General features: G+C 39.9%; 1 protein-coding gene across 2 annotated transcripts; it reads right to left on the bottom strand.

Annotated features, from left to right (window-relative positions):
• Positions 1–18,377: 18,377 nt before the first annotated feature.
• hlx1 (H2.0-like homeo box 1 (Drosophila)) lies at positions 18,378–20,994 on the bottom strand. 2 transcript variants are annotated; one of them, XM_047021650.1, is made up of 4 exons: positions 20,394–20,992; positions 19,832–20,008; positions 19,390–19,574; positions 18,378–19,029 (listed from the first exon to the last, which is right to left on the bottom strand). In XM_047021650.1, the coding sequence occupies exons 1-4, from the start codon at positions 20,827–20,829 to the stop codon at positions 18,715–18,717; spliced, it is 1,113 nt and encodes a 370-aa protein (XP_046877606.1). In that variant the 5' UTR covers positions 20,830–20,992; the 3' UTR covers positions 18,378–18,714. The 2 variants fall into 2 exon arrangements, with proteins under 2 accessions (XP_046877606.1, XP_046877607.1); XM_047021651.1 differs by lacking the exon at positions 19,832–20,008 and having other exon boundaries at positions 20,394–20,994.
• Positions 20,995–24,565: the final 3,571 nt, after the last annotated feature.

Genomic DNA, 24,565 nt, shown 5'->3' with positions numbered 1-24,565 from the left:
AACGGGACTGTACACAACTACATCAAGTCTCTCCTGCAACCTTACACCCCCACCCCCACCCCCACCCGTCACCTACGGTCTTCCTCAGACAACCGCCTGGTGGTCCCATCGCTCAAGACTGCCAGGTCCCAACACAAGCTCTTCTCCTGCCTGGCCCCCCAATGGTGGAACCAGCTCCCCACCTCCATCAGGGACACCGACTGTCTCCCCACCTTCAAGAAAAGGCTCAAGACACACTTGTTCCGGGAGTACAACGGCACTTAGGAATGCTTGGCTAGACCTGTTGCTAGTTTTCTCCAGGATCACAATGACTCTTATTGAGTGACTTGTTGCTCTTGTAAGTTAGTTATAACGAAGTTAAGTCTTGTACTCACTGGGAAATATTGTTCTTGTAGGTTAGTTATAACGAAGTTAAGTCTTGTACTCACTGTGAAATATTTTACTATTGATTGTTCTTCCACAGGTACAGTCCTGCACTTTTTGTGGTTCATGTTGTTTAATTTGTAAACTTGTATAACTGCATGCTCTTATGGGTCTTCCCTTTTGGCACTTGTTTAGTTTTCCACAATGTATGCTTCATGTTTTGGCTGCTTGCAATGTTTGGGACTACCTCGTTGTTATGATCAGTGACCTATGCTCTTTTGTAAAGCTCTCTCTTGAAAGTCGCTTTGGATAAAAGCGTCTGCTAAATGCATAAATGTAAATGTAAAGCCAGGCGATTGCAATGTTGTTTTCAATAAAAAAAATATTTGCACGAAGCAATCCGAACCACTTTTCCATGTTGATAAGAGCTTTAAAATTTGAAAAAAGAATGGGACAAAAAGAAACCAGGGACATTTAGAATAGATAAGAATGTGTGATTAATTGATTAATCGCGAGTTAACTATGACATTAATGCGATTAATCGCGAATAAATATTTTAATCGTTTGGCAGCTCTAAATCGCGATTAATCGCATTAATGTCATAGTTAACTCGCGATTAATCTCAATTAATCGCACATTTGTATCTATTTTAAATGTCCCTTGATTTCTTTTTCATCCATTCTTTTTTCAAATTGTAATGCTCTTATCGACATGGAAAAGTGGTTTGGATTGCTTCGTGCAAATGTTTTTTTTTAAATTGAAAACAACATTGCAATCGCCTGGCTTTGACGAGCAGGCGGAGAATTCGCATCAGCTGTGTGCTTGGCTGTGTGCCATCAAAATTATATTTTCGACTCCACGACGTGCTGCGATGATAGCTCATTCCCTCCGGCTCAGTTCACAACGACAGAACACACTGATCACTTTGGTCTTGTCAATGGAACCATTTGGCAACCTTTTAAAAGTAAACTTTCCATTCAGAATCTTATTGGCATCCATTTCGGCATCTGGCGCTGGCAATCAACTCAAAACATAACGTTAGCCTACTACCAGAGAATGTCTAATATCCGTAAACGGGCTCCAAACAAGTGGGTGTGGCGTGCCTGTTGTTTTGTTTCCGGTCTAGCTAGATCCGGTGTGGTATTGTTGTTTTTCTAACGTCAGTGGTTGTTGCAACAGAATGGGAAAAAAAAACTACAAAGTTTGCTAGGTCAAAAAGAGCATTAATCGCGCAATAAAAAAATTTACGCCGTTAATTTGGGTTTGCATTAACGCCGTTAATAACGCGTTAAACTGACAGCACTAATATAAATATATATCAATGTTTCAGGATTTGTATAACTTTTTACCATTGCATACAAAATCGGAAATGCAATACCAAAAAGATCAGCTTTTTTTAAGAGATCCACAAGGCCTTTGCTAGAGACTAAGGAATGAGTGGGGGCTTGGTCAGCCCACACTCTCTTGAAATGTTGCGTGTGCGTCTTGTCAAGCCCGCGCGTGTGTCAAGGGAAGGCTGAGTGTGTGAGGATTTGTAGCACGCGCGCTGAGGAGGAGAGGGAGAGAGGATTTAGCAAAAAAGCTCTAGAAATTAGCCAAGCATGTATATTTAAAATATTCACTAAAAATCAATGATACATATCTCTACCAGATTTCAAGTCAATTAGACCTTTGGTTCAAGAGAAGAGGAATTTTGAAGGTTTTCCAAAATTATCACCGTACAGGAAAATACATCATGGCGGACCTTATGGGTCTTTGAGGCTTTTTTGTTCCTCATGAAAAATGAGGTATGCACACCAAGTTTCATAAGAATTGGAGCAATGGGGTGGAAATGCCATTACTTTGAAAATTGGACATTTGGGCGTAACCTGTGGCGCCGATGTGGCCCATACTTGGTGTGGGGGTACCCACTTGGATGTAGTATCAATGTGCCAAATTAGATTTTTTTTACCAGGGACTTTTTGAGATATTGGGGCGCAAGGAGAAGAAAAATAATAAGAAGAATACCAACAATAACAATAGGTTCCCTCCTACCGTAGGAACCCTAATAATAATAATAATAATAATAAAACTAACAAAAACAATAGGTTTCCTCCTACCGGAGGAACCCTAATAAGAATAATTATAAAAAAAACAAAAGGATCCCTCTTAACGGAGGAACCGTAAGGCCGTGTTCACACTTGACTTCTTTTTTCAGAAAAAAGCGCTGCCTTGAGCGCCTTTTCAGCCTTTTCAGCCTTTTTTGCCTTTTCAGAAAAGCACCTTTCTGACGAGAATTTTGTAACCTGAACGGGAATCACATATTCCAGCGATACATTATTATCCGTTATTTACTGTTGGTTACTTATCGACAGCTAGCTACTATGGCCAACAAACTGCAATTACTTGCTTTATCTTTGGCGTTTGAGGAGCCATAGCCATAGCCTCAAGTCTCAAGTGTTTTATTTGTCAGGTACACAGAACAACACAAGGTCAGACTGGGCACTGAAATTCTTAAGACAAGACAACGCAAGCACCTGGCATAACATAAGCCTGGTAACTAAGGTAGAAGGTTACTAGGGAAGGTACACTCGTACCTATTCTCCTCGTCCTGATTGGTCAGCTGTCAAAAAGGCGCTTGACGTCACCCAGCGCTTTTCTGAAAAGTTAAGAAAACTGAACTCAAAAAGGCGTCGGGCTCAGCGCCTTTTTAGACGTTTTTAAAAGGCGGACGCTTTTTTCCTTTTCCCGTAGGGTTGCATGTAAAAAGACTCTTCAGCGCTTTTTTCTGAAAAAAGAAGTCAAGTGTGAACGCGGCCTATTAATAATAATAAGAATACTACCTGACGGCGGAATCCTAATAAATCCTGATGGCACATCACTATATCGTAGTCATAGGCTTTTATTTCTATCTCAAATGTTTGGGGGCCGGTCAGGGGGTACTTGGCTGAGAAATTGATAGGGGGTACATTATTGAAAAAAGATTGAGAAGCACTGCCTTAGATAACGACTAGGTGAATTTCATTTGAATTGTAAAATTAGTGCGAATTTCGATACTATACATCTTGTATGAATGGGACTTTTTACAAGCTAGCCGCAACTGTACCTAGCGTTTTGGGCCACGTTCCTGTTCTCTGAATTGAGTTATCTAGCAAGTTATTTTAGAGTTTGTTCTTTTGTTCTTGTTCCATTTGTTCTTTCTTCCTTCATCATTTTCATCCCTTTGGAATTGTATTGCTGTTGTAATTCGCAGCAGTGGCCAATGCTAGACTCATTATAGAGTGAGTAGGCCTATACGTTGGTTTGGGTTAGCCATGTACTTACTTATTACTTATTTAGCCATTATGTTTGACTCAATTGCTCATCACAGTTTGTTGAATGTGTTGAATGTTTCATTCCAAAATACAGAATTTGTGTTCAAATGCTAGGTATCATTAGCCTGGCCGCCAGCCCAACTTCTCCCCGCCCACAAAAAAAATTGTTCGGGAAGTTGGGTCTGTAGGATCTCGTATTGGGGACAACTACAGAAAACCATAATCGGGACGTACCAATGAAATTGCCAGGGCGAGCTTTATACGATGATGGACAGATGATCAACAACGTAATCAACAACGTCACGAAAGAGCGCTTGGGTTGAATTCGTTTTCAACAAACAACATATTACGTTGCTCTGATTGGTTGTAGGTCTGTTAGGTATGTTTTGCACATAGACCGCTACATAAAACATGAACCTGCTGGCCTAGCCTAAATATAGTTAGATCAGGGGTTTTCAACCGGGGTCCGCGGCCCCCTGGTGGTCGGCGGCGGCATTGCAGGGGGTATTGAGGTTTTTAAGTAGATATATCTAGATTGGTTTGAGGTTTTTAAATAAAAGCTACATGGAAAACCAAATGTTAAAACTTCCTTCTATCCACATGCACACACACACACACGTAGGCACGCGCGCGCAGGCACATCAGTGGGCCGCGCATTACTTTCTAGTAAGAATGGTGATCCATTCAAGTTTTGATTAGCTTTATACAAAAGAGCCAAATTTCGCAACTTTTTACCACAGCACATCGCCAGCACATACGTAAATCGCCTGAAAGACTGCACTGCAGTCTTTCAGGACTACAGATTCCCTACCGCCAACACATTTCTGTAGGCCTTTTTTTTTTTTTTTTTACATCACGAGTCATAAAATGCCAAGGTCTGCAGTAAACAAACACCACGCATCTTTGTTTATGGGTACCTTGTGGCTGGCCGACAATAAGGAATTTGGCCATTGAAACCAAAAATGCTAATCAAAATGGACAGCCATCACGCCCTAAAACTAGAAAACAAGATTCAAACAAGCCTACTTTGCTGACTCATTATTATTTTATTGACTCCATCAAAACTCTCAGCTTCTGTAATATGAAATAAAAAATACTAGGTTGTTACTAATTTTAAGGTTTTAAGGACCTTAAACACAAAGGACCTGTCACAATTAAATTCACCCGAAAGTTAAACAACTTAGACGTAATTTTCATATAAGTTTAGGATTTGAGAAACTGCTAGTTAATGTAGCTAGGATCATAGGCTACTTTCTGTGGGCATCAATTTTTGCATGTCGTGAAACGTAATATGTCATCAACGTTTGAGGAGAGAGAATGTATTTCACCCATGCCACAGCATATTGCCCCTCACTTGAGGACAAATCTGTCTCCAAGTAGATAGGCTATTTTTTATACAGACAACACCAAAAAGTGGCAGTTGGGGCCTTTTATCCCACCCCAGACTTATATGGACGTTTGTTTTTATTCTATTCATTTGCCAATCTATTTTCCACATATTGTATAAGAAATATAAGTATTTTGAGCAGTAATCTAAAGGGACTACCAGGTATATCTTTTGTTGAATACAATTCCATTCAAAAGATCCAAGATTCCATTCAACTCCATTCATTTTGGTCTTGTTATTCTATCTGTCATAATCCTATTTGCAAAAATTAGATTTTGATATCCCCTGTGATTCACACATTGCAACTCGGTATAAGAAAACGGCCTGTGAAACATCAAGTGATTTGTAATTGCTTATCTGGCATGCACCTTGAAGAGGTGGTTAGAACTATTGGTAATCATATGTTAGTTTACATTTACGTCCATATAATTTGAGAGACAAGCAAATGACAGTCTACTTTGTCACTTCTGCAAGTATCAACCAAGACTGGCAAAGGTGCTGAATACTTTCCTATATTTAATGTTTTTATTCATTAAAAAAATATATATATCTACCTTTTATGTAGTGATATCACATATTGCAGACAGTAGACCATGAAACCAATAAAGATGACCTGGAATGTGCTATTAACCTCACCAGAGTCTCTGCGTAAATGTGTTTAGATTTGATGTCATCGCAGTGCATTAGGCACAGTATAAACACAGGGAACGGGCCTTTTACTGTGTCTGAAACCAGACACACAATGCTGATAATCAAACAAGTTAAAGAACACTGTAAGTGCAGTCTCATGCAAATAATTAAAACTAGAATTTTGGGCGCACACTAGTCTGACCTAGATAGTGTCACAGGGTGAGAGCGAATGGGTGGGGAAGCACAAGTCATCTTCTAAAAACACCATGCAGACAGTTCAAAGAATGTCCAAACAAAGAAAGTGACATCCATCATATCAAAACCGTTTTACGTTTTATTTGGCCCTCTGGTATCTCTCATCGCTCTCGTAACATGACAGTAATTACAGCCATCAAGGTGCTCGGCTGGAGCCATCGGCCAAGAGCACGGAGGCTGCTTCTCCTCAGTGCTCCCAGCATGGACGCTTGACATCATCTGCTCGTTTATTTTAAAAGGGCCTGAAGTATGTAATGGCGGTAATTGCAGACAGGTCAGATTTATACAGAGAGCCATCGCCCCAGCCTTATCCATACATCAACTTAACTGTTACTCTGAGAATAATCTTATAAACAAGATAAAGTATTACAGAGAGGAGGAAACATCCTATACAAAACCGCGTGTCTGCTTTACTTGTTCCAGACTTGTAAACGGTCAGAAAATGTGTCCTTCTCTGCCAGTATCTGAGATGAAGTCACAGATACGGAGGGAGTAAAATAAATTTGGGTGATAAACGTTGACATGTTTGTACAGGAACTGGCACATAAAACAAGCAGTGATAACACTTAACGATCTGAATATGTTCACATTTTGCCGCAACAGCTATTTGTTGGGGTTACTACCTCTTGCAGCTGGCTTCAGGGCAAGCAAGGCCTTGAGCAAAACAACGACCAAAATCTGTCTCAAAGTTCTCAAAGTTATTAGATGTATTTTAATTTCAATGGAGAATGTTTTTCCTTTCCCCTCTTAAATATGAAATATTCAAGACTGTAATTAAGCATCTTTACTTCTATGAAATGTAACAACAAATTATTTTTCAGTGTAAAACAGTCTTGATTGATTTGCAGTGGTAGTTATTGAAGTGTTACTATATTAGGTTTCACAGTATTAATGTGTATGATGTAATTACTTTCCATATTATTAACGTGTTCTGAATGATTTAACAATCACACCACCACATATTAATTCAAAGGAATATGGTGCAGCTAAATCACAAAAAAAGTATTTAAATTACTCCAATAAAACTGAGACTGGGAATAGAAAAAGGGCTCCTCTTGTGAGAGCAATGTGCATTACATCAACACTCTGCTCTTAAATGTAAAATAAAGAAAGTGACCCTTGGCCTCAGCTCCAGCCTGTCTACTATTCATCAGCTTCCACAGGCTCCACTAAAAGCAGGCTTACAGCTGTCCGGCGCGCACGGCATGAAATATGTTCTTGTGAATAGACAGAAAGTGTCGATGAGGTGGTATTTCTCAGGCCCCCTGTCTGTGCGTTATCGTAGGATGTGGAGGCAGAAGGAGGGAGAGAGAGCGGAGTGGGGAGGAGAGGAGCCCTAAAGCATGATTTACTTGACCTCGCAGAGCTGGAACTTACGACAAGAGCCTCATTAATTCCCAGGGTCATTCCGTTTGGACATAAATTGGTTAAAAATCGGAACGAGTGGAAGACTTCCAGACATACACAAAGAATTATGAAATCACAAGCCTACTCCCTCCTATTCAACGCTCCAATGTCCTTACTCTGAATGCTAGTTTCCAAATCGGCCCACGTAAATCACCCAGACCGGTTCAGAGGAGTCGCCTAATCCTGATCGAGGGGAGTCGGCCAGTGGAACATTTTGTGCTTATTAGGCTGCAAATATGGTGTTGTTTTATGCGATTATCAACTGCGAAGGATTTTTCACCCCCATCCATTTTGGGGCCTGGCTCTGTCTTTTGTTTGGGAAAACAGAGGCTGGAGGAACTGCAGGGCCGAGTAGGAAGCCCAATAAATTACACTAATGCACACAATCAAAGCGGCTCATATTCCTCCTGGCTTGTTATCAAGACTATTCCAGAGAGAATGTAAACTACCTCTCCCTCTTTCCCCTCCCCTTGCCAATATTTAATGCTATCTTCTTTTAAAACATCTCTGTTTATGTAACAACAAATAAAAAGGCAGATTATTTCCAGTTTTTCTCATTTTCATTTTTGCAAAGACAAATAGCTGTCAAATGTTGCTGCTGGTTTCATTAATACAGATAAAGATAAAAAATACAGCATGAGTTCTATAAACTACAAAATAAAATTATGATCTGATGGTGAAGTCACACCTGGAGTTTATTTAGCCAGAGACAGGCTCCAGCATGAGGCTTTAAACCTGATTAAAAAAAACGTGTGTTTTCAAGCAAAGTTTATTTGGAAACCCACAGGCTAAGGTTAAAATGAACCTAATGAGACAGCAACCTGTCCAGAATAGATTAATCACTGCTAGATCAGGGTTATCACCCACTGCCGTGCTCCAGCACTTTTAATCAGGCTCCTCACTGGTCACTCCCTATCACCCAGCAGTCCATCTCTGCAGCCGTCACCATCCATCAGGACCCACTGACAGGTCCAGGGAGCAAGGCTGGGAAGTGCATTAGTAAATTATTACCTAGTGTCTTAGTCACTGTGTCCGTCATGTCTCAGACACAAACACTAATACACACTCATACACACACATAGCCATACTTTAGTCTGTGCCCACACACACAAACACGCACACATGCACTTACCACACAATTTCACCCATCCATCCACAGTTCAAATGTATCTGCACAAATGAACGCATGCCCACAAACATGTTCATGAGCACATACACACACTTACACAAACACACACCATTTTCTTCCATACAAACAGACACGCTTAACTTCTCCTGAGTGCTGGTCTGTCACACTCTTTATGTATGTGTCTTTTGATTATTTTAAGTTTAAAGGTGATTTATTGTTGCTTGAGTTAAAGCAAAATCAGTCACTGCAAATGACATGCCCCCCAACCTCACCACCTCCAAATTGCAAGGGAATGTGGTCAAAGCAGTCTTTTGTCTCACTGAAGGTGATAAAGTGAAAATAAAAATATAATTTCCTTTGGCTTTAAGAAGAGAGGGGGTAGTGGATAGGACAACAATTGACTGCTTTATTATGTCGCTGGTGTATGTTTGAAGACTCTTCCATAATTTTTTATCTCATAAAACACAAAAGGCCAAGTTAACCTCGACAGGCTCCATCTACCACATTTCAAGGCCTCTCTGTTTTGGGGGGCCAAAACATTTGCAAGTATTATCTGCACTATTTGGTTTTAGGAATGAGAAGCCCAGCAAGTATGATTTTCCCTGCAAGACATGACAAAGACGCAAGAACTACAAGAAGCTGCTTATGTTGTTGGAAAGCAAGCACAGGTCAGTTGCTCAATGATGTGGTTGAGAATTGTAAAGGGAAGTATCTCGCCACCTCACCAATTTGCTATCCTGCTTGGCCACAGTAGAGACACCAAGGTGCGGTGCTACATTCATGATTGTTATAAACAAACTGGATGCAGTTTAGCATGCTCTTGCATAAAAAATTCAATGCTATGGATGATGCTCAGCATTTTTTTTTTTCCATAAGCAAAATAAAGCACATAATATCATCATAGATTATTATTACTTCAGACTGCAAGATGTTATCCTTTAAGTCACTTTTGGCACCACAACAATGGTGGCAGTGGTGGTGCGAAATTTACTGGCCTTTTGCCTACACTAATGTATACAGGGGTTATGAATGCATTGTGACGAAAAGTGATATTGGTGACTAATTTCCTTGAACTGAATAATAATTATAGAAATGTATGACAATATTATCAATACATCTGTATGTAAATATGGAATTTGTCAACCGAAATGTAACAGTGAAAAGCACTCTCTTCCTATTAGCTTGTAGGACTGTCTATACTTTTTATATTTTTATATTTTCTAGCTTTGTATGCTTTCCCATCTAAAGAGGTCTGCTTGGTTAATAACTGCACACATTTACGTAAGGTGTTAGATAACATTAGAGTATGCTCCGTCACAGCACCCACACAACAAGCCAACTGACTTCCTTGACTTCTGGCTATCGGCGCAAAGACTTCTGGGGATGGAGGTCAAGAGAAAGAGAGTTGCGCATTTACTAATTGTTTTGCACATTTGCTAATATTTTTACCTTCTTTTCTAGTGGAACAGGAGTGCTTTAGCCTGGAAACCAGACCAATCTGCAAGCTCATGTTTTCTCTGCTCGGGCAGATGGGTCTGGTCACCCTCCTGTTCAGACATATTTCCAGCCAACCTGGCCCAGGTCAGGCCAATCACAACTGTTTATCTATTATGGGGTGGATTTGATGACTGTACAGTGGAGTGCCGTTGAGGAATTTTTGTAAACAATCAATGTCCGCCACTGATTTTAAACAGCCTGTTGATTCCGCTTAGAGAAACTGAACGGTACATTTAAACTATAAGAACAAACAATTGCAAACGCTTTAGTTGATAAGAACATTGTGTTTGCCTATGTGTGTGTGTGTGTGTGTGTGTGTGTTTACCTATCTACCTGTTTTTGTTCTCCTTGTAAATTGACTAAAGAAAGATATATTATTTCTGCATCTACCTCTTAGAGCCTCTACACATCTATCATAGATGTCTGTGTAGTCCAGCTGGATCTGTACACGATATAGCCACAAATGAGCACTAAGGGCTTCCCTTCCTCACCACTGTTCAACATCATCCGCTGCATATTCAGGGAGCTCCAACCAAGTCCTAGACAGACAGCCATCAGATATCAGGCATTTTCCAGATAAAAAAAATAAAAAATCAAATTTGATGACAACAAACTCATCTGGTTGCTATTCTTCCTGCTGCCTGCAGTATCCATGCTGTGCAACATCCGTCTGCAGGGCCCTTGCTTCTGCCTGTCGCTGTACGGCCCTGTGTCCTGTCATAGCCCTAATGGAAGCCAGATGGCTGCCTGTCTGTTTAAGGCTCATAATCAATAGGCTGTGCTTGTCCCCGGCCATTGCTTGCGATCTGACAGCTTGTTATGAGAAGATCAGTGAAGAAGCAGTGCAAACAATTGGAAGTGTGTTGAGAGTGAGATAAACTAATTGGATTCCCCACATGGCTGGTTGGGGATAAAGGTGGGGGGTGACAGTGTGTGTGTGTGTGTGTGTGGGGGGGGGGGGGGGTTGGTGGAGGGGGTTCAGGGAAGAGATCTCTTCCTCCAGCCTCAACAAGCTTCATGACACCTCAGGCGTGTTCTCCGGACTTCCAGCCAACGCAAGGATTCCGGGAGATGGGGGAATTATGCCAGAAAAAAATAATTTCTCCCTGTCCAGATCCATAACCTGAAGTGGCACTCGAAGCAATGCAGTGCATCTCCATTTCCTGCGACTGTTTCCTGCAGTCACGGCCAATAGCTTCATTTCTCAATCAACCGCCTCATGTTAGGAAACATTAAGCCGCCACCTTTTTCCCTGGTGTAGGGAAGCGCACAGCAGCTCAAGACTTCGAGACCCTAGAGAGGTCACAACCTGGAGCTTGTAATGATCACCTGATGGATATTGTGAGCCTGAGTTCAAACATGTGTTGAGGGAGTGGGCTAAAGAAGAGGCAGAGAGTACGGAAGGAAGGGAAAGGAGAGCTGGTGTAAAAAGCAATACACTTTACAAGTTGTGGCAATACACTTTATCTTCACTGGCACACAGTGCATACTTTTGTAACAGACTTCATCCTACTTTCATTTTACTTCACTAGGGCAATTTAGAAGCAATGTTTGACTGATTTGAACTCGAGCATATTTTTCATACAATACTCATGACCACATTCAAGGTTCAATAGAACATGTCTGCCATTCAGTTAAATTGACTGTTGCATGAGAGCAGGAAGCAGCAGCGGACGCCTGAGGCTGGGGGCTTGAGGCTGGGGGCCTGAGGCTGGGGGTCTGAGGCTGGGGCCTGAGGCTGGGGGTCTGAGACTGGGGCCTGAGGCTGGGGGTCTGTAGGAATATCTCCATCTCAGCTGATAAAAGCAGCTGGCCGTGGCGACGCTCAGTAAAGTTTTATAGCCAGATATGCACAGATGATCAGGCCAGCTGTGAAGTGTCATGTATTCCCAAACAGACCCTGCAGGAACTGAACTTTCACCTCTCACACAAATGGGTTACAGGGCTCACACTCATACACCCCACATTGATACACACACACACACACACATGCGCGTGCATGCACATATACACACACACACACAATTACCCTGATTGTGTACTGAAACAGCTTACCCTTTGTAAAAGAGTATTGTGCGAAACAGTACTGTGCATGAGACTGTGACTGACTGTGGCTATAACCACATGGATGAAAACAAGACGTGTAATAATGGTATCTCCTCTGTGTCTGTCCCCCCAACCAAGTCAGTTGGAAGGAAACACAAATAAAGGATGTGAAACCAAGATCGCTTTCTATAAATTGCCTGCGTGCTCCCTCTGTTGTGACTGTGCTCTGGTTGTTATGGCCCTAGGCGTGTATTACAGCAGGCCCCACACAGCCCTGTAGGTCTGGCCAGGACGCTTTGTTTAAGTCACAACTCCCATCCTTCATTCTGCCAGTCAGAAGTGCTGTCACCCACTTTCTCTCTGTGTACTCTGTTTATTTTGGAACAAGAGAAAGACAAACTGAGGTGACTTTTTATTTATTTTGGGACCATAACTCCCTCCCTCCCCAGGACAAGCCAAAGTGTGAAGAAGAATTCCTTGTTAATCCGTTAGTATCAGTTTGTGAGGAGTGTGTTCTCAGGAGGGTGTTGACACTGCAGGCTCCCCTACTTTCACACGCCGACACGCTCACATTTGCACACGCACACACATGTACATGAGCATGCATGGACAGCCACGTACATGTACAAACAAATGCACATGAACACATGCGTGTGCAAAAAAGCTTAGAGGAGCACATACATATGATCAATGGAGTCTAAGTCAGATAATCAAGGCATTATCTGATAAAAGGACATGAAGAATTAGCTCATTTAGGCTGCTGGGATAGTTCGCCCAGGTGGTCTGAACACAGACCCCAGTTTCTCTTCCCCAACAGCAACAAACAAGTCGCAAACTGTTTATTTAGCACAAAAAGACAAATACAGTTCATTTATTTCTGTTTTGCGTCAGTCATTTTCCTTTCACACATTGAACAGCCCTTACAAATGTAGAGAGAAATGTTTGATGTTTGTTTCCATAAAAGATTATGTGATTACAAAATACATTTTCTTGCAATGGAATTCCAAATGACAGCCATGAAAGCATGTAACATATTTTATGTGACCACATTAACCAAACTTCAATCAGATCACACTTAAAAATTTGCTGATTTACTCTTTTAGGCCTCCTAATTATTTTACAAGCCAAAAACATGTTGCCATTGGGCTCCAGTTTGACAAGATGTACAAGATGTATATCTTGATGTAAATAGATTCATATACAGTGTTGCTGTTTCATTTTAGATGCTCTTCCACATTAAACTGCATCTGTGAGCCACGATAAGGCTGATGAAGGGGAACTGAGCAAACCTCAGGCTATGCTTAACATCTCTTCTCGTCTTGCACACCAGCAGGTTATCTCATGCAAGATGTGTTCTGTCACATACTGTTGCATTGCATTACAATAACACACAAATTAGTTCACCCTGTATTCAATCATTTTAAATAAGCAATGTATATTCCATTCATTACTGGAATATAATGAGCTGTATAGCCTATGGTTTCTGCAATGAGATAAAGAATGAGATGGGGAAGGCCTTGGAAAGCTTTGCGAATTATCGTTTTGTCCAACAGGACCTTAAATACCTTATGTTATCAGTGTGACCATCAAGTGAAACATTAGCGCTAAACAGTTCCTTCCTGAACATTAGTTAACCATGGAAATCATGACACACTTGGCAGCTAGAAAGAACTCTCTTTGTTGGTGCTTAACAGCTCTGATGCTTGCACTCAAACTTCAAACACAATCATGAAGCCACTGTTGGCTCAACACACTTTTAGAAACAGGATTTCAAGTCTTGGTTGTGTCCCGGCCATGACCACCGTATAATTGGAAGATCTTTTCTATCATCTCTGTCTGTGTTAATGTGTAAGCAGGAAGGCCAAGTGCACTGCTGTAGCACCCCAGTCTCTGTGTACAGCACTCCCTGAATTCAGCTTCTATGGAAACAGGCAGGGGGCTGGAAAGAGGCCATCCCAGAGTACTAATTAATACCAAAACTCACCACTCCTCCCAACTAACAGTGTTCACCCCAGTATTTGTCCCAGAATGACATGGCTGCTGCCTTTAAGAAAATAATTCCTTAATGTCCACATTAAGGCAGGTCAAAGGGCCTTTTAGATCATGACTGATGGCTGTTGGTGATCAGTGGTGAGTGTGCAGGCAGGGTATTATTTGAGACGGGCGGTGAAGGAGTTTTTAAGTAGGGGTGTCCAGGTGGCACTCCCTCTGAGGACTCTGCTGTCTGTGTGCCTTCCAAGGAAAACTCTGGTTGTTCCGAGGGGAGAGCTTCTGTTCAGGCTAAGAGGGAGGAACTCACAGCAGGGTTTTCACTGCCCCATGGTGCCCTGCTGGCTGTGGTGGCCCAGCCAGTGCAGGAGTAGGTAACTCTGGAGCCAAGGTGGAGTGAGAGAGGAAGGGAGGGAACTTGAGAGAAACCATGAAAAATGCAGAGTATGAAAATGTCTCCCTTGGTTTATGGCAGCAGAGCAAACCTTCCAAGAGAAACACATCTTTAAATTTAACTTGGGATGCCTTTTTTCTTCCTCTCCCAACAGTTGGCAAGGGTTTGGTTTTGAAAGCAAGGCCAAGTTGCTTGGAAACTGCAACCATGTTAAAAAAACACTTAATAATGCAGGTTTTGGAAATGTGGCGACAGCTTCTGTATGAGGGTTCAGTTTTCAACTTTGGAGAACATGTTTGGTTCAGGATTCATTTTGGGCAGTTGTATAGTAATCTTGAAGTGTTTAGACAAATATTTACATATACTTCATAAATGAGAAATTCATGTTTTATCATTTATAAATTTATGATTGCAAAGGGATAGACTGAAACGATATTTTGATACCTGCAGGATTTTTAAAGGCCTCAATCAAAGATTTTTTTCACATACTTATTTTGGCAACATTTGATGCAAATATAAATCATAAAGCCAGTATTGGTGGTATGTTTCAAATGGAAAAGAGTATCACATTTTGATTATATTCAAACTATTCAAGACTGAAGACCATGAGGAACCCTCCTGATTAAAACTGCAATAATGGCACATAAATAACATATTTAATACATGTTATTCCACTGAACTGGATTAACATGAAGGCTGCAAACAGTTTTGGCATGATATCAAATTAAAGGCTAGCTAACTTAATGGCTAGATCTTTCATGGTGGCCATGGGCTTTGGTATCAAGTGGCTGCAGATATAGCATGAACAGATTATTATCGTGTTCATATTATGATCAGAATTTTATGTTTGTACAAACTTATATTGAGGACTTTGTGCACCAGATATAAAGAAATGAACTCCCCTTTGTCAGTGACTTTTGCCATTCTTTCCAGCTAAATATGCAGTTATTTGTGGAATTTTGATGTTGCTTTTGTCCTCTATCAGTGTTACGTTGGCTGCCAGCATTGAATCATTGTGGCAATACAGCAGACATCTCCATCAGCTTATCAACAAACTTCACGGATAATGCTTCAAGGTGCTGGAGATGTCACAGTGGCAGTCATACTAATCCTTCAACTTGGTTGTGTTTGGCGAATGAAACCCCCAAAGATTTTTCAACAGTAATTTGTTTTACACAGTTACTTTTTCAAACACTGAATACTGGAGAATCTTTGAGGTTGATATGTTTTATGTGTTACCCTGTTATGGGTTGCCAAAGGGGATGTATACAACAGGTTTAACTGGAGAGAGAAGGCTGACATTAAATATGGTCCAGATGGACTTTCTCCTATCCTAGCCATAAATGTTCTTAGGGCAGTTCACAAATCAAGGCCTCTCAGTATTATGTTAAGCGTTAGGCTTGTTATTGTTATTTTATGTTTGCAAATACTTACGTAATTTACAACTTTTCACGGGTAATTTCAGAATCAACCCACCTAGACGTTTTATACGTGTGCTTAACATTTAATACTTAACTGATAAACTATCCAGAGCCGTGTCTCTATTCCATGAAAACAGGTCAGTCTGATACTTAAGCAACATCCCATTGGGCTAGCATGAATTAAGAGCTTGGATAAAGAAGAACACTACCTACTTCATAACTACAGTCAGAGTGCTTTATGAGCAAGGGCACATTAGTTCATTTAAGTGTTGCTGTAATGTGTCTCTCATGGAAAAGAAACACGAGGCAGCAGGTAGTGAGGAGCGAGAAGGAGAAATGAAATTCAAGATGCTGGGCTTAAACGGAAAAACGGTTGATCTCCAGGGGTCATCCTTCTTTCCGGAGGAGAGGAAAGTGGACGCCATGGTGGGGAGAACTTCTGGTGGTGGTCTGGGACTGGGTCATTTTCTATTAAGTTGTTTCTCTCACACAACCCTGTATTATGGAAGACCTTTTCATGGTCAGTAACCATCTCAAGGTCTATTGAATGTAATAGTAACCCGACTAGCAAGAATAATTTTAAGGTAAACATAGATATGAGATTGCTAAAAACGCGGTGTCACTTCTATTACGCACTATGCTAAGAAAATCATTTCATTTTTTGAAAATAAAACAATTTCATTTTTCATTGAAGAGAGAGCATCAGGGAATGTCACAGATTTATGGGTGTCTTTTAAAATATAATTATTCTCACAGACACCAATGGTCTTAACAGGCATGGGCGAGGGGCTTGTGGGGCTCAGTGATGGCATAACATCAGGCTGGAATGTGCTGCGTCCTGTAGGCCCATGCACAATACTTCTAGCTGACTTTGTGTCATCCTGAGGCCATAGAAGTGAATACAGACAATCACAAACCAATATAATTCCTAAACACAAGGCATGTTGTAAATTATTTAGGTTATTTAATCTTGCATATCTGCATGCAGTTTTTTGCTGTTGGCCAAAACTGTGTCCTGTGTCAATAATTAATCGAAACACCACATCATAACAAAGTATAGTAGTGCTAGTACTAGTATTTCATGTAACTAAATTGAGCTACTGCCATTATTTATTTAACAGCAAAACATCCAGAACATATAGCTACATGTGAGGGTTCCAGAGGGAAAATAATAGGACTAGGATGATGTCCAGAAGAACACAAGCCTGCCTCTGTCACGTGGAATGTTGTGAGAGGCTGACATTATAGGCTTAGGAGGTTTAGCCAGTGTGAAGTTTGTTGCATTATTTCTGTATCAATGAATTATATCTGTTATCAAAACATGGCATTTAGCAACCAACTTTATTGCCTGTCTGTTGGATTACTTGAGAAGTATAGATGTCCATAAATGGAGATCGTTTTGATTATTAGATCAGCGCCTGGATATATAAAATATACTTGTCCATTTCTTTGCTGATTTCTGGAGCCAGCAAATGTATACAAACTATAAATTTCCCTCTGCTCCTGCCGCTTTCTGAAGCGCCCCAGATTTCTTCTAGCATTTTTTGTAGAAAATAACTTATCTGACTTATATTACTGTAATATGGTAAGGGAAGAGCCAAGTGATGTCAAATGATAATTTGTCAAAAGTTTATGACTAATATTTAACAATAAAAATTACATATTTTATATTAAATGATTAAATTAATGATTTCAGCCCTCCAGAGCTTGAATTAACATCATGATCCTGTTAAATTACCTTCAATGGAGAAATAAAGACTGTGATGCTGAGGTCTAATAGCCTAGTCCTAGCTCTAAGGCTTGGACTCACTGTCATTCATCAGTGCTGGTCCCACACAGAGACAAAGAAGAGGCCAAAAATATCGACAACACCTGTTGGACAAACTGACCAACAGGTGAATCAATTTATGTATAATTCTGCACTGAATAAAGTCAGAAATATCTCAGAATATGCATTGCCTTACAAGTGTTAAAGCCTTCTTTTGAGGATTCAGGAAAACTTTTCTACCTTGTAAAGTAATCTAACTAAAAGCAGCAAAGGATTGCTAACCCCACTCTGGTGTGCTTGTTATTTTTTGCCAAGGCAGCATGTTCATTAGAATAGCTTATATGCAATCACCATGTGTGCCACAGTAAAAAGCCGGTGATGATACTGTACTGTGACTCGTCTCTGAATGTTTTGAAAGGAGCAAAATGAGAAATAAATGGTGTGATTTGGTTTTTGGCCTATAGACTAGAAATACAACTCTTAATATGAACACTTGTAACCAGGGAGGTCAATCACTATCACGTAGTTTTGTTCAAAATCAGCTTCGAAGCTGAATATTAGAGACATAAATGATGCATTTAGACTACAAAGACCATCTGACAGGAAATGGGGAAAGAGGAGAGAAGTCAATTACAGTAGCCTATTAAACATAGCTTGAATAATAGTAAGAACATAACTTTAAAAAATTATATTATGTCTATATAATATCAAAATAACATTATGACTATATCAACAACAACAAATATATATTATTCTTCATTTACATAAATAAATACATGTTTGCTCTGTGCATAGGCTCAAATGTAAGAAACCTTTTATTTACAATATTTTCAGTGCAAATTATACAACAATATGCATCGATACTTTGAGGGAAAATTAAATCATTGTTTAATATTCAGAGATTTTCATAATGTTGAAAAAGTGGTTAAAATTCACAACTGAATATTTCCTTCATTTAAGGAAAGGGTCATGCACATGGTGCTCCTAAAGGTGTTATTCTTATGGAACTTAAAAAAATAGCCATTGCTGATGCTTTGCACAGCATAAACCTATCTATGCATTTCAATAATATCTGCCTCAATTATAAAAATACTTAAATTACCGTTAGCAAATGACGAAAATTGACCAAGTCCATTCACATCACCATTTGCGATGATGCCACAGCATCTGTGAGAGGATCGATTGTTGTCTCCGCTGTATTCACTGGGGTAGCCCCTGTCATGATGACACTAGTCTTAATATGTTCAGTGATGTCAACATCACTCTTGTCTTCTTGTCCCTCATCGAATTCAGATTCGCTCGCCTCACTCTCACACTCGGACTCCTCCGGTTCTTTGGGCTCGGCCTCTACTAATGTTTTGTCTGGCTGCTCCTTCTCCTTGTCTTTCTGTGCTTGTGCTTCTTTAGAATGTCTCCACTTCATACGCCTGTTCTGGAACCACACTTTGACCTGCAAAGTAATGACAAGAGTTAAACACTAAACATGTACAGAGTGAAATTATCTCAGATAAATCGACGTTTCCATAGCCTACTCCGCAAATCAAACTTGTGCTTGTGTGTGTTTGATGAATTATTTTAGCATAAAGTGTAACCTCCGTGACCTCTCTATTTGCAATAATTTGTTGTAATTGACTTTTATTTCCTCAGAAGTATCCATTGCGTAAGGTAGGCTACTGCTTACAGGCTAAATTGTGGGGTGTATCCTTGAGTGGAAACTTCCCGTCTCTGACTACAAAGCCATGCGCAATTGTGGTGTTCTGAAATGAAGTTGTATAACTCGGCTTGGTTATTATAAATCAATAAAACGTACCTGTGCGTCTGTAAGTCCAAGCATTGCAGCTAGTTGTTTTCTGTCAGGTTTGGTCACATATTTTTGTATTTCAAAGCGTTTCTCAAGTCCCTTTCTCTGCAGGTTAGAGAAGACTGCCCTGGACCAAGACCTTTTCCTTTTGTATGTTTGTGGCATTGTGTCTTTCGTAAGGACAGCATACGGCCCTGCACAAATAGAAAGACACAGAGGATAAGGGAATTATATTTCATAAAGTATGAAGAAAAAGGTCACTTACTCAGCACACACCAAATTAGATAAATTTAGACAGGGGACAGGCTACCATGCACCAAATATTTACGAATATGGGCACTAATAAATCTTATCTTAATTTAGTGAATTAAGATAAGATTGAATCAAATTGTCTGATTGGACGCCATTATACCCTATGTGTCTAAAAGGCCCTGTACGTAAGGACGTCTACCTGGGAAGGTGTCCTGAAACTGATGCTGCCCTGATTGCCTGGCGCTGTTTAGTGAGCTCATCATGGAGGATGCGTCGCTCATCCCAGGGTCTATGGACGCGAAGTAGTGGTTCGCCGAGGGCTGCACTGGGATGTGAATCCCTGACTGACGGTTCGAGCTAACAATGGATGTAAGATCTGTTACAGGGCGAGAGATAAACCAATAAATATTACCACTATGTCTGTTTATCATTCATGTCTGACAAAATCTAAAGGCACATGAACCGAGGCTTGAATGATCAATTTTATGGTGGAAAAGTAGGTGTTTGCATTAGAGGGTTTAGAGAGTAAAAAAAATAAAGTAGGCTATAAGGCCTACGCATATTTCCAGTGCTTGCTTTTGTCATTAGTTAATTAATACATGAGAGGCCCTGAATGTGACTTCATGGCATGATAGATTTCTGGAATGCTTTCTTTTACTGACAGAAAGGAAAATAGTTCATCTTAGCTGTTTTTAGATAACGGAAAGTGGTTGACTCGTTCATTTTAGAGACTGCATTTTGAAGTGCAAATTAAAACATACCTCTTAATGATGTCGTTTCTTTCATTTTAATGTCGAAATCTGTTGACAATATCCTATCGATTCCGAATTTCAGGTCTTTACTTGAAGGTGGGGGAGCTTGTTGGGAGCTGAGCGCTGTTCTTGAGAGAGAAGTTAAGTGTATTCCATGTCTGTGATACGGAGACGCCGGGTTCACTCTCGCACCGTAAAGTGAGGGCTCTGGAGCAACCGGAGAAGGACGCAAAGGAGACCCGGAGGACTGAACCTGAGCACGGTGTCCAATATGAGCCATGAGGGCCGACGACCCCGGGATGTTTTCGGTATCCCCAACCTGCAGTATGTCTGCAATGCAAAATGAGGGTTTCTTCATTGTATCCACTGCAAAACCCCCTGTGCAGTAAGCGGACCAAAGACTAAAGTTTGATGCGTAAAACGGGTTTAGTCCGGCTGTATACATCCTGGACTCTATAGTTTATCAAAGTCGTCAAGATAATGTAATAGGCATGTACGTTGGTGAGGAGTCAGAGATAGTTGTGTCCTTATAGTAGGTGCCAGCAATAGTTCTCACAACTCTGAAACTGTAGCCTGTTGGTTCCAAAATGAAGTTTCAACTCTGATAGCGATTGGTTACTTTCTAGCCAATGGAGGTCCTGTCCTCACGTTTAATACGCCCTTGCGATGGAGATTCGGCGTCTGATATTGACATTGACTTGTCTGGTTGTCTTGGTTGACTCAAACATTGTGGGCTATGTTTTATGTAAATGAATATGTGTAATTGCAGGCTTATGTGTTATCGAGATAGTGTAACATGTTTATGAAAATTCTAGTGTGTGATTTATAATTATACAGTACTACAAAGTACATATATTTGGTTGCTTAAACTCCAGACCTAAATGTTCTCCCCATAGTTAATAATTCTAAATAACTGCAATGCAAGTTTCTTTCCAATCGCATTACTGCTGTTTACCACGCAGGCTCCTTTAAACACTGCCAAACGGTCCACTTAGATGGCTGACTTCACTTAAATGTAGGATCCGTAGGAATATATTATGAAATGTATCAATGGGTCATATATTTCTTAACAAAGCCTACACAATGTGTAAAATAATGTTTTATTCATAACATTTCTGATATAGCTACTTTTAATAACATACTCAAGTTGTAGCCTATATTATCTAATGTATGATGTATTGTTTTTGCATTTGTATTCTGATGGCATTTGTATTAGGCCTACATTTAAATTGTACATAAAAATAAACCCCTTCCCAGTAAATTCATTGCAAGCGTCTGCAGGCAGGCCTATATGTGCGTAAAGTCTACAGGGTAGCCTAGGAGTTTCTCAAAAGAGTTTTTATTAGATTCAGCTCATCCTGTTTTTGATGGGCTATGATTCGTGTTAAATGAGCGGATATGTCTGCTAGATTTGTTCAAAAATAGAACCTGTTTTAGTATTTTAGGATACAGCAGAAATCCTTATTTCTTCCGGCGCAAAAGGGGGAAACTTTATAATGACTGTTAGAACTTCCTTTTTTCAATATTTGTGCAACTTTATCTCGACCTGCAAGTTGCACGGTGACGCAAATCCGTCCCTATGCTCATAATAAACAAAGGAAATCTATTCCCCACTAAAACGAAAACATAATTAACTTCTGAGGAGATGCTTTGAGACTTACCGTATAGACAAAGTCACAAGTTCCACAGTGTGAGGAGTTTAACAATTACAAATTTGGGGGGGAAATGTTTATACCATTAGTCTAAAACTATTATCGGTTACTTAAATGATGATACTAAGAATCTCGATATCTTTTAATTATAAACAACAAAAAATACCATAGCATGGTCGTTTTTTTGTGGCCTACTAATATTGTAATTATTATAAGTGAATGCAAGAATCATAATGTTTTATTATTAATGTCAAAACGTCTTACTATTACGTTTAAACTATTATTAGTATAATATAAGGGGTGTAGGCTATTAATTAATCATTTAATTTTCAGCAATTAGGTCACGCAAACCAATTCCCAGCACTAAATATAGTTGCACCCTGAACCTTACTGAAAATAAGCGTGTGTATGTGTGTAGGCTATAAGTGTATGTTTATGCATGTGAGAGTGTCATCTCCATTACCAATCAAATATGTCAAATGCGCTTTTAGACGCGCGCGTATACACACACACTTCTTTATCACACACATTTTTTTATCTCTCTCTCTCTCTCTCAAATGGCGTTCTGTAACCAGTAGCCTACTACAGAACGCATCGTTCTACTGCATTCTTAAGGCTTGCTTCATAATACGGACGTGTCTCTGACCCTGACTGCCTCCTATCACGTAGTTTTCGAGTGACACCTTTCCGGGTTAAAATTAGAAAATGAAATATAACGTTTTGCCCTCGATCATGCAGTCAAAACAATCCAGGGAAGAGGATGTAGGAGAAGCATTGCGGGTTAGCACGCCTCAGCTATTTAAGGTGCCTACGAGTCGTTTGAGAGTAGCATTAAAACCTGTCAAGGTGGTAAAGTACACCCAGCGTTCACTTGAGACATGTGTTTGCCTACTTTGAATTTACGCATGCAATATGTAATTCTCATTTAACATCTCTTGTGAGCCTGACCATACTTGATTTCCCATCGTTTATGCAAAACAGGATGTAACAAGAATTGCCCATCTCCAGTAAAAGAAAACACCGTTTTAATTAACCCTACCTTTGAAACTATTGTGTTAATCTGATTTTGTGAAACCATGGGTCATACAATAGGCTACTCAGTGGGTTGAAAACAAAGTTTGACTCTTTGCTACCCTTTGAGACCCACACATTTTGTGCTTGACTGCTTGGTATCTTATTTTCAGGAAGCCTTATTATGTTAAGGAAAAAATAGTTTGGCCAATAACATTAATTTAGCAGACGCTTTTATCCAGAGGAGATGCTCTGGGATCAGTTCAATTAAATCATTTTTATCATTATATCATTTTATTATAACAGAGAATTATTGCTGTCCTCTTCGAAACATAAAACCAGGCCAAGATGACTATTTCTGGCAATGTTTGTCTCAGGAAGGAACTTTCGCAGATTTAATGGGACCTGGGCCATTGTACACGGCCTTCTGTATGGCAATGAGCCACTATTTCCATTGCAAAAAAAAAAAAAAAAAGATCTGAGGGAGTTGTCCATTCCAAGTCAATTCAAAACAAGATTGTGCAGTTAATGTGAGCCCAAATGTGTGTTTTTTTTACATTCATCTGGTTATATTAATGCTGTATGACATTTTACTTTTGGCTATGTTATGACAATGTCTGTCTTATTAAAAGTAATACATGCGTCCAATCATGTTTATAACCGTGCCATTTTTAACTTTTCAGTCTTAAAGATCAACCTGGCATGAATAGCCTATGACTCTGAGGTGGAGTGTAGGCTATGTGCTCTGGACAGATCGTCAGTATGCGAATTAAAAAAGTGTTTTTATTATATATTTTTTTAATATATGGTAAAATCATCTACGGCATCAGGACCATTTGAGTCTCTAAATGTTTGTTTTGGTTTCTGGGGTTTTGGATCCCATCATTTTGATCTGTTTCTAAGGCCGGGCCAAGATGAACCCTGCTTGGATGATGTGGCCTGAAAGGCTTACGTCAGCGGAGACAGGACTCATCACGCAGGAAACATTTAAAATGGAATATCACTATCTTCCACCATGGGAAACGATGGAAAAATTATTTATCGAATTTTTAGGCTTACTCTCAACGCCATAGTTGAGAATTCAACTCCCTGCGTTTAAACTTTGAAGCTATCATGCATTGGCCTATAGGACTAGAATTGTTGTAAATTGTTGTAAATTAAATGACTCATGGTTGTCAATGTTCTCAATGACTCTCACAATTAAAACAATAAAATCAGAACAACCCTAAAGCTTATTTCCCATTTAAACATAATTATACATTTGGTAATTCTATTTGTATTACGAAAACGAAAGTTTCTCTACATTTAGGCTGCCTAGTAGGCCTTTACAGCCAGATTTAACATTTAGATTTTTCCCATGTAATTTCTCAAAAGAATAATATTTCTTCACTTCACTGAAAAAAGATAGTATATAAAATTTAGAGTGGACAATGTTGTCTTTGTCCCTTGTGTGGTCATAACATTTTACGGATTTTCGCTTTCCCCACAAAAGAGGATGTAGATAATGGCAGTACTGGT

This window comes from Hypomesus transpacificus, chromosome 6 (assembly GCF_021917145.1).
Source record: "Hypomesus transpacificus isolate Combined female chromosome 6, fHypTra1, whole genome shotgun sequence".
Taxonomy (NCBI): domain Eukaryota; kingdom Metazoa; phylum Chordata; class Actinopteri; order Osmeriformes; family Osmeridae; genus Hypomesus; species Hypomesus transpacificus.
This window is presented reverse-complemented; position numbering and strand designations above follow the sequence as displayed.